Source organism: Barbatula barbatula, assembly GCF_947034865.1.
Source record: "Barbatula barbatula genome assembly, chromosome: 22".
In the NCBI taxonomy this organism is placed as follows: Eukaryota; Metazoa; Chordata; class Actinopteri; order Cypriniformes; family Nemacheilidae; genus Barbatula; species Barbatula barbatula.
The window spans coordinates 2,188,181-2,199,384 of record NC_136785.1 but is presented as its reverse complement, the minus strand read 5'-3'; the positions used below and the strand labels follow the sequence as shown (position 1 = coordinate 2,199,384).

The window sequence follows — 11,204 nt, the reverse complement described above, 5'->3', positions numbered from 1 at the left end:
TCAGTATCGTCACCAAATCTTTGGTGAGACTTCTGAGGAGTCACAGGTAATACAGACATCACACAGAATGAGTGTTTCTCAGTCCAAATTCATACTGAATTCAATGTAGTACATGCTTTATAACTGTGAAATCAATATGGTTTATATAGTTTGTGTGAGTACACTACCCGTCAAAAGGTTTGGGACACTTGAGTGAAACGTTTCTTGTTATTTAAACAAGCGCGTATGATCTGAAAGTGTATGCTTACATGTCTTTTGAAATTAGTTTAGTAGACAAAACATAATTTCGCTAACAAACATGTTTTTCATTTTCATTATTTAATAAAAAATGTTTTGAAATGCATGACTTTGATTGAAAAATGAAGAAAGAGCAGCCAATAAGATTACAGTACAGATGGGAACTCCTTTCATATTGTTAAAGAGCATCTCAATGTGAGACCTCAAAAAGCTGTTTGATAAAACGACAAGAAAACATTTCTGTGGTCACTACATTGAAGATGATCAAATATAACACGTTTTAGTTTATTTTGTATTACTTTTAGTTACAACATAGTTCTCTTTGTTTTATTATATAACTTTGATGAGTTCATTATTCTAAAATATGGAAAGAAATATGAACGCATAAGTGAGTAAGTGTCCAAAAACGTTTGACCGGTAGTGTACATCATACTACAGGCGCCATGTTTTTTATCATGTGACCTGAATGTTAGTGCACACAGAGCCATTCGCAATTTCACAATATGGCGACAGAGACCAGAATTAGGGAAAAACGTTTTCTGCTCAATGCTCTAGCTTCCCAGTTTTACTTTATAGTAATTTAAGAGAAACAAAAACATATTTATTATTTTATAGGTTGCAATCATTTAAAAAAGTGAGACCCATCTACTGTTAAAGCATTTCTAAGCATTTTCCATCGAGAGTCCGCTTTAAAATATCACTAAGCCATCACATAACCTGCTTACTCGTGTTGTTAATATAATATAATAATATAGTAATATAAACTCCTAGAGACAATTATTCATATTGTAGAATTGTTAGAATATAATTGCAAATGAAAGATTGGCAAAAATACCATGTTTTCATTTCATAATTTTCCCATTTTAATTAGTTTTCTTATGTTTTCTATAGTTTATTTTGATTTTTATTATTATTAATAATGTTAATAACATGCTCTCTCCGCTTTTTTCCCAAAGTGCTAAATTAAACTTGAATTTAATGTGGTTAATCTATGTGCCATATAGAGATGTAAATATGTTTGCGTGATTGTTAAATTATGCCGGAAATGTTTTACAAGTTATGATACACACACAGATATCATTTAACCAAGTTTTAAGTTTTGTTGAAATCAACAAATTTGCAGGACTTCTCACCTTTTTGTGTGTATAATTGAAACACTAAAATGTAACTGGCACCATTGGTTGAAAAACAGGCACGCTTTGAAATCATCAGGTCGACTATTTGTATGGTTTACGTTCTAACTATCTTTATTCTCACTCTGGTCTTTAGGGAGGTTCAGTACATCGTGTTGCAGAACATCGCCACCATGTCCATTCAGAGGAAGGTACATGAAACATAAAAATGTATCTCATTTCGTAAAATATGACATGAACATATTAAAAACATTCTCATGTGCCGCGTGTGTTCTTTGGAAGAAAGTAAAATCTGAATCTTAAGGTAGACAAATTTGAGTCTGAAATAAACCATGCCGTAATACCTGAACACTAGAGTTATCATCTGAGGTCACTAATATCTGTGATGCTTGTGTTTGTAGGGAATGTTCGAGCCCTTCATGAAGAGCTTCTATGTGAGATCAACAGATGCCACACACATCAAAACACTGAAGGTGAATCATATCTTGATATCTTGATAGTTTTTAAGGCGCTTTTTAAGTAAGCATTTGGTTACGCCATGACTTCGGAGGCAGCGTCTGTGCACGGAGGCATCCCTGAGAAACGGAAGTCTATTCGGATTATAAACAGAGAGCGTCTTTGCAATAACTAATCACATATTTAAAAACTATAATAGTTATTTCTCGCTAGATATGCCATCAGAAGTTGTTGAAAGTGAAAATTAAACTTGCATTTATAGAACACTATGCTCCACTGGGGGTTTGGCCGCCATAAAATCTTTTCGAGCTTGAGCTTTCTTGACCAATCACGTTCCTCGCATGTGATAACGGAAATGACAGGACCTTGACGTAGGGAGGTTTTTATTTGAGAAAAGTTGAACTTTTTTCAACCCGGCGCTGGCGTTTAAAAAACGCACGGTTTACTCCATAGGATTATAATGTAAAACAGACGCTAACAGCTTAAAAAAAGAGGTCGAGTCTGAACACGGCCTTAGTGATGTTTTACGGTTTGCTTGACGTTTGTATTGTCTCTTTAAATTCTGCAGTTGGAGATTTTGACAAACCTGGCCAATGAAGCAAACATCTCCACCATTCTGAGAGAGTTCCAGGTAAAATTTGGCATCCGGGGAAATGTTTGGTGTTTGAGATGTTAAGATAAATGTTGCTTAGGGTGGTTTGATGGTCTAGCCACGAGGGTGTTTAGTTGTCAGCCCGCTAAATGCCCAAAACCAGCAAAACATATGAGCCGGGTCAGCTATCCCCCGGGTTTTTTTTTGCTCAAGGAGAGCATGAATTTGCCTACTAAACATTATTTTTGGCATCCTTGGCGGTTTTAAACAAGATGAATACTGAAGTGATGACTAGGTTTTGAAACACACCCGAGGAATAGCAGGTAAAAGCTCTGTCTGTGTGTTTGTATCTTCCAGACGTATGTAAAGAGTCAAGATAAAGCTTTCGCTGCGGCCACCATCCAGGCCATTGGTAGATGTGCCACAAACATCTCCGAGGTGACGGACAGCTGCCTCAACGGTCTCGTAGTGCTGCTGTCCAACAGAGACGGTAATATAACCGCACTAAGGAATCTTTGTTCTGAAGTTATTACAGTTATGAGATAAAGATATGAAGGTATGAGATTAATAGTACTGGGCTGGTCATGTGATCATGTGACCTTTTATTTCAATTGATCAATTTAGAGATCATAATTCCCTAATAATTAATTGTTTGATATTTTAGTTGTCTTTGTAATTTGTTTCCTTTGCCCTTTTATGCTCTACTAATATTAATTGTTAATTAATATAAATATTTTATTGTACAAAAGTACAAAGAAGATCTCGAATGATATAGGCTTTCATTTACATGCAAGTTTTATCGAGGCTGAAGTCATTTTGAAGTTATAGTTTTGGCCGAGGATTCTACCCGAATGTTATAGTTTAGTATATTTGTGCATTTCTTGGTGCTGTAGAAACTGTGGTTGCAGAGAGTGTCGTTGTGATCAAGAAACTCCTGCAGACTCAGCCGTCGCAGCACAGTGACATCATCAAGCACATGGCCAAACTTTTCGACAACATCACTGTAAGTAGTGTTTGCATGGTTTTACATTATTGTAATTTATTGTATTTTTAATAATGAATTGAGACGATGAGATCTTTGAATTATTGGCCATATCGGTATCGGCCGATACATTTTTTATGTTATCGGTATGTGCAGATAAATAAAGTTTGGTCAATATATTCTAGCCGATAAATCATTTCTTCTGGTAAAACTTCTTTAGCTGCACGCCGCTCACAGTTAAACACAGTCCAGTATTATCTTTCTGTCGTGATCATTCACTTACTGCTATTAGCAAAACATTGTTGATGTTGGTACATTATGTAGATCCAGTATTTATAGATGTGTAAATTAAAGCAACAAAGCATATTGTTCGAATAAGACTGTTGTCTGAATGATGTCTGTTTTGAGACCTGTTAGAATTTTCCTGGGTTGCTCTGGAAGAACATCTTTAATATTTTATTTAAATAAAAAAATAGAAAAGTTTGAAGGTCAAAGAATCGTTTACTAGTGTAACGTAGACTTGGTAAGATATTTTCAGGGGGAGAATGAGAGCTGACGGTTACCCTGTTTTCTGCAGTGAATGTTTTCAAATAAAAGAAGCTGTCCACTTTTCAGTCTTAGGGAATTTTGTATCAATCTGTAGATACTGTGTTTCGGCCACTATATCAGTTATAGGTTTCGTTATCGGTTATAGTTATAATTTACATATCTGTGTGTCCCTGGCGTAAACCCAGTTCAGCTGAATGCATTTTTACAAATATTTGTGGTCTTTTATTTCTTGCACAGGTTCCCATGGCTAGAGCCAGCATTCTGTGGCTGATGGGTGAGTACTGCGAAAATGTGCCTAAAATCGCTCCCGACGTCTTGAGAAAGATGGCCAAGAGTTTCACCAGCGAGGAGGACATTGTCAAACTCCAGACGGTCAACTTAGCTGCCAAACTTTACCTGACCAACTCCAAACAGGTGAATTCGACTCTTGTTTTTGGCGTGCACTCTGTGATTCTTTGTTTGTTTGTGTGAGTGCTTTTGATTTAAATGCATTCTGATTGGCTGTCAATATCATTAAGAGGCCGTTACAAGAGACAGTTTTCAACTGCATTTTTGGCTGTCCGTTTTCACAGAAACTGCGTTTTAGGAGACTGAAAACATTTTTGAAAACGGGTCACAAAGTGCAACTTTTTGAAAACACAGCTGTTTTCGTTTCCATGTAAACTGCAAGACGTAACCTTCTGAAAACGTTGACGTCACGCTCATGCGTATTACGCACTCAGTCGCGTGAGAAACGCCAAAACAATATGGCGGCTTCCCGTACTGTGAGCTCTTTCTGATTATTATATATTAGCGTTTCCCCAACAAAATGTGGATTTGCTTCACCAATAATACCAGCAGAGCCATACTATTTACATTGGCCAGACTTTAAACACACATATACGTCGACCAACGGTATTAAAAAGCACTTTTGGCTTATAACTGTGCATGTGTATGTGCCAAGACCGTCCTGTTTCTTTACACCACAACATCGCCATCCACTGGCCTGGCATGGCATGGATATTTTGCGTTGTAGTAGTTGTCCTTGATGTGAACAAGTGTTTCGTCTCTCACACAGACTAAGTTGCTGACTCAGTACATTTTAAACTTGGGCAAGTATGATCAGAATTACGACATCAGAGACCGAACACGCTTCATTCGTCAGCTGATCGTTCCGAACGAGAAGAGCGGAGCCTTGAGCAAATACGCTCGTCGTATCCTGATGGCATCCAAACCGGCTCCCGTCCTACAGTCTGCATTCAAAGGTAAAAGCCATTTCAGATCATTTGAGATTTACTTTTCTTCAAATCTGAGTCTGTGGTAAGTCGAGGAGCTGTGTTTTATAAAAGTATGTATGTTATATTGTGGGAATATTTAAGTGTTTTGCTTAAAGCTACAAACTACAAATTGATAATATCTGCAATAATATATTATTGTGAATATATCAGCTAGAAACTTTATTTTCCTTATAATTCACTCAACCACATGTCACACAAGCCGTCTGTCTATTTATGTCTCCTGTCGAAAACAAATTGAGGCTTATGAGGAAAGCTTTCCAGGGTTCTTATCCCCATAATGAACTTTAACGGGGGCTGTTGGCTTAACGTCCAAATTTTTGTTTTATCGCAGCTTCAAAAGGCACCAGCCGAGGAAAAAGGATCTGCGATAACAATTAGTCATTTTCTAATGACATTTTCTTCAAGAATACTCAAATTCGTGGACGTACATTGCAGAGGCAGTGCAAGCTGTGTATTTGTGGTTAAAAAGTATATAATTTTCCTTAGAAAATGACTAATCGTTTCGCTACACAACACCATTATTCGTCGGCTGGGGTCGTGTAGAGCCTTTTGAAGCTGCGATGAAACTGAAATTTGGACCTGTTAAATACAGAAAGACACGTCATTTATTAAGATAATTCAGAAAACCTGATGCTATCGCTGAGTTTTTTACCAGAAGGGAGGGGTTCAAGCAGACCAATCACAGTGCTTGCGGTCCGTGACTTAAAAAAACCTTCTGAGCGATGAGCGTTAGGCTACGCCCTAGGGTACGCGTCTCTGCGTAGGCCTGTCGAGGAAGTAAAAATCGCACTTAAGCCTCAACAGTTTTTCGACAGTCTTGGGTGAAATGTGGGTTAGGGTAGGGGTTTCAAATTCTTATCGTGTTATCACGAAAGTCATCGATCAAAACATTGAAAGGTGCGAGAGTCCTGGAAACCCAAGCAAGGTTCAAACCTTCACAACCTTTTGGTGGTAACCTCTAGGCCGCACCACTAACATAAACCATCTTTTGTGAATAACTCGGTTGCTGCAGTGTAATAAATCCTATTGAATCAGTACGCCGCAGTGCCCTGATTCTGAATGACACGGGCACATCCATGCAGCGTCAATCCTGCCGTCAGTGATCTCCTTAACTCGTGTTCCTCGCTTCTCTATTCCAGTGCACGGTAACATTCCAGCAGCGCATCACAACTCGCATTATCAGCTGAAAAACACAACACCGTCATGGGAATTCTTTCCCGCCATCCATGACAGCGCCGTTAACCCGTAAACATCAATCCCGCACGCAGTAACGCTCTGCACAAAACCAGTTTTCCCCCCGTCCGTCCGCCCAACTCAACTTTGTTTATTGGGATTATAAGCGTAAATCTAGAGGCTGTGCCTTCTATTGCTGCACGAAATTGAATTGTTGGATTTGAGCTAATTTGATATCGGCAATCTGATGCGAGTCGAATCCGGGAGCCCCATCCGCCCGCGCACGCCCAGGCTGACGCTCGACTACGCCTCCTCGGCGTTCACGGGCTTCACCTGCCATTAAACGGGAGTAATTACGCTCGCAAGCAGGAAAAGGGTGTCGCTCATTTGCTCCCGTAGGTTCATGGATGGATGGATGGATTGCGCAGAGGATGTGCTTCACGTGATTGATAGCCGGCTGTCGTGGAGGGTAATTTTTGTTGTGCTGAGTATCGTTCTCAGTGCTTGGTAAAGTGTGTCGCGCTCTTAATAGGTGGTAATAAAGTTTGTAGAGGCTGATTATGTACCTCCGTGATGGAACTGGAAGCGACACGTCTTTGTGTGTTTTTGGAGACACTTAGTGATGCTAGGTGCGACTTATCACCTGATCTCTATGTTGAAGGTGAAGAAATGACAAGATTTTCAAACTATCCGTCTTTCATTGTTTCCAGACTTTTGATCTAATTCAGTGATTTGGCCATCGTCGCCATGGTTACCGTAAAGAAATGACTGTACTGAAACAAACACGCGACCGTGTTTCATTTACGCAGCATAAATTTCCCATATAACATTTATGAGACATTTAACCGCACCTGTCATTTCTAATATCGGCAGAGTTTTTTTTGCTCATTATTATATTCTGCAGTGCACATCTCCTAGTCGGAGCGATTACGCATTTATACAGGTTATTATGGGATGTACCCAGTGTAATGCGAGACGGGCTGACCTGAATGCCATGGCATTTCTGCCAGTTTAATGTCAATTACTCAGCCGCTTCTGAATGCCTGCGAGGACACTTATTGCTTTTTTGTTTATTATGACAAAGAAGTCCAGAGTTTCTGAAATAAACTCAAACCTTCGGTTTGTTAGTCTCACCGAGACCTTTGGGATTGGTTTGGAAAGCAGATGTTTTGTTGATGAAACTGTGAAGGTTTTCAACCAACATGACTACTGTATCTAATAACCAAGGGGTAAGATTCAGATGAATAAAACAGATTTTTTTAACTTTCACATTTATTTGTGTTTGTCAGATCGGGACCGTTTTCAGCTGGGCACTCTGTCTCATACTCTTAACGCTACCACCGCTGGGTATCTGGAGCTCTCTGATTGGCCGGCTGTTGCTCCGGACCAATCAGTAAGGAATGTAGAGGTGGTGGAACCGGTAAACCTATTATGTTTTATTTGTCATTATATCTCACAATTCTTTGGTTGCATACGTCGTCAAGGTTGTCTAATTTCAGTAAAACAAATATTTTTTAATTCAATATTAAATTAACATTTATTTATGTTAAGACATAATCATTGCAGTTTCATTCTTTGCTGGAATTGTAACTGTTGCTTTTCAGAAATACACCTGCAATAATAAACCTCGAAAGCCCTAAGATGCAGCTTCTGTTTCATAGCCAAAGACGTGGCAGATGATTATGACATCATTTCCTGTTCTCGTTTCCAGGTGAAGGAAACTGGAGCACCTGCACTCGGTAAATCCAAACCTGCAAAGTCAGAAAAGAAGTTTTATTCTGATTCTGAAGAGGAGGAACAGGAGGAAGGCAGCAGCAGTGAGGACAGCAGCAGCAGCAGTGAAGGTCCGAGATGGGTTTTGTTGGACTTTTTTATACTTTTATGTGGGAATAATTTGGGAAATCAAGGCGAAAAAGGTAGCAAACAGATTGCACACTTTCATAACATCCCAGTATATGTTCTCTTGTATTCAGTTGAACACAAACAATTAATGTTATATAATTACAACGTACAATGTTATTTAAACGGATTTAGTGAAACTAAAATGAAACAAACGCCTCAGAGATTTCAAGTATGGTGTGTATACGCTCCTAGAATCAGGAAGTGAATCAGAGAGCGAGGAGAACAGTGAAGAATCCAACAAGAGCTCCAGCCAATCAGAGGACAGCTCCAGCCAATCAGATTCCGACAAGAAGAAGAAAACGCAGCGAAACCAAAAACTACAACTGCTGAAGTCGGCAAGCAAAGACAGGTACCGATCACAGTTAAAGCCTTGTGCAACCAGTGATGCAAATGTGTTTCAGAAAATCTACAAAACTTCCACGTCATCTCGTCTTTACGTTTGTGAACTCGTCCTTCAGACTTCACTTTCAATCATACAGTGTAGATGAATAAACCGCCCAGAAATGAAAATGTTGTTTCCTTGCCTTCATAGATACATCACTTTGCATATAAACACTCAATCGGGGTCAAATGTGTTTTCAAAACACCCGTTAAGTGATGAAGACAAAATGACTGCATTGAACTCAAGCACTATGTAGTAAAATAATATGCTGATGATGATTTTACAACCGTGCACCACCCTATACAGTTTCCCCATTGTATGTTTGATCATTAATTTTTCATAGTTCACCCTATTATAATGTATAGCGGCTGTGCATGTATAAAACTGGCTTTTATACATCTGGTGGAAGTAAATAGTGTGTGAGTGTGCACTTGTGTGTGTTGTTGTAAGTGTGTATGCCGCAGCATAAAACGTGACTAATAAAATGTGGCATCAATAATCTCACCGGCCATCTGTTCATCTACACACACGCTGTGCGTTTTACACATGCACGCTCGTTCTCTCTTTCTCACACACACTTACGCAGGATGCCAACTATTTAGACTTTAAAAGCTGTTAGAGAAAACACACAAATACAATCATTTTTGTGGTTGCTTGTACACACACAATTATGACTAAACACACACTCTCTAGAACTAGAAGTGAGTTGTATTACATAGCAAAACACGTATGTACTAAAAACTGTAAGCCTTAGAAAAGAGCTGCTATGTAGACAGCGAGGTCGCTCACTATGTTTTAAAAGAGCCACTGTTTGCTTTTTTGTTGTTGGCCCTGCTGCTTTACATTTGCGAATGACACACACACACACACACACCTACAGTATGTGATAATCTCTTTCTTTGTTTGCTGTCCTGTTATCATTGTCATTTAAAGCACTAAACACATCCTCATCCACCGTGAAATTCTCTCATTAACACACACACGGATGCTTTAACGCCGCCTGCGAATTCTGCGTTTCTGTTTTGTGTGCTATGTGTGTGCCTGTCTGGATGTGTTTGTACAAGCTCTCACACACCTGCACACACTAAATGAAATCCAAAGGCCAAATTAATCCATTAAATCATCTCGCATTCAAACAGACGTTTCTTCAAAATCTGCAGAATTTGGTGGAATTAGCGGGTCTCCTAAAATTCATTTACTGTTATGTGTAAAAGAAACGGATAGAAACCACGTCTTATGATACCGTTCACTTAGAAACACCTTGGTTAGCACCCACAGCAATTTAGAATTGTGCCAACGAGTTTTACAAGAAGACGCTAAAATATAAAGGTTGATTTATAGAAAGATTCGGCGATACAGGTCACAGGGGCGACCCCGGAATGATGGACAGATGGAAAATAGATGGAGGTTGAAACCTATAAAAAGTTAAGATCAAGTTAAAGTTAACATCTGTAACAAATTTTATCCCGTAATATTTTACACCAAGCGCTACGTTAAAGTTCAGAAACGGAAAAGTGTATTTTAAGAGTTAATATTTATAATCTCAAACATAAGAAGTAGATTATTGACAAATAGAAAATCCTAATTCAAAACAAACAGGTAATCTTAACTGAATGTCCAGATACTGAAATAATGTCTTAGTTGAAAAAATGTCCTTAGGTAAAGTATTCCATCAGTTAATCCACAAAGTGCACAAAAACAACCTCCAATGGGAAAAATATAAAGATGTTCATTTGCTTTTGATGTTCTCGGTTTGTTTCTGTGTGTGAATTGAACAGGAAGCAGAAGAATGGAAGTGCTGTAAAGGCAGAAACCGTATCAGGAAGTGAATCCGGCTCGGAGAGTTCTTTGTCAGAGAACTCCTCTGAATCCGGATCAGGGTCCGATTCAGACTCGGGAACCGATCAGAAGACAAAAGCAAAGTATAAGCCTGTCCAATCCAAACCAGTTACAAAGGTAAGCCACCTATAGACGAACCCATACTACACTATGACCTCTTGTGAATGACCTTTTTGTTCACTCTAGCAGTCGAGTCAATTATTTTCTTTAATGTAAAATATCAGTTGACATCATAAATCCCTCGCCTCCATGTTTATATTGTTCTGTCTGTGTCTGCAGGTTGATCAGAAGAAGGAGGTCTCCCTCCTCGATCTGGACGACTGTGAGTCTCTTTTATTCGTTTTGTATCACACGTTTTTGATGGTGTCATGTTGTTTAATTGTGTTGTTGTGTTTACAGTTTCTCCTGCACCGTTGACCACACCCAAGAGCTCCATTCTCTCTCCGAGCTTACTGTCTGACCTCCAGGGACTCTCCATCGCAACCTCTGCATCCGCCTTACAGGTGTGTGTGTGTGTGTGTCCTCACCTCTGACCTTCTGTGCTGACATCATTTCCTCTATAGTCATCTTTTGTGTCCATATGGATGTTTGTTGTGTAGGTCTGTTTCCTACACACCCAGACTCATATGTTCTTTGTCTTGGTGAAGTATAGATTTTTTCTTTTTTTCCTTCTCTCAGTCTA

General features: G+C 39.1%; 1 protein-coding gene across 1 annotated transcript in view; it reads left to right on the top strand.

The window, feature by feature from the left end:
- The window catches only part of ap3b1a (adaptor related protein complex 3 subunit beta 1a), a 44,309-nt gene that overhangs the window by 13,971 nt on the left and 19,134 nt on the right, over nucleotides 1-11,204 (top strand). The window contains exons 9-22 of the mRNA XM_079486976.1: nucleotides 1-46; nucleotides 1,507-1,561; nucleotides 1,772-1,843; nucleotides 2,395-2,457; nucleotides 2,776-2,908; nucleotides 3,312-3,421; nucleotides 4,187-4,363; nucleotides 5,007-5,193; nucleotides 7,689-7,819; nucleotides 8,111-8,243; nucleotides 8,494-8,650; nucleotides 10,462-10,639; nucleotides 10,802-10,844; nucleotides 10,922-11,025. The exon at nucleotides 1-46 is cut by the window's left edge and continues 52 nt beyond it. Of these exons, the coding sequence (XP_079343102.1) occupies nucleotides 1-46; nucleotides 1,507-1,561; nucleotides 1,772-1,843; nucleotides 2,395-2,457; nucleotides 2,776-2,908; nucleotides 3,312-3,421; nucleotides 4,187-4,363; nucleotides 5,007-5,193; nucleotides 7,689-7,819; nucleotides 8,111-8,243; nucleotides 8,494-8,650; nucleotides 10,462-10,639; nucleotides 10,802-10,844; nucleotides 10,922-11,025 (1,589 nt within the window). The remainder of the gene's footprint in view (nucleotides 47-1,506; nucleotides 1,562-1,771; nucleotides 1,844-2,394; nucleotides 2,458-2,775; nucleotides 2,909-3,311; nucleotides 3,422-4,186; nucleotides 4,364-5,006; nucleotides 5,194-7,688; nucleotides 7,820-8,110; nucleotides 8,244-8,493; nucleotides 8,651-10,461; nucleotides 10,640-10,801; nucleotides 10,845-10,921; nucleotides 11,026-11,204) is intronic.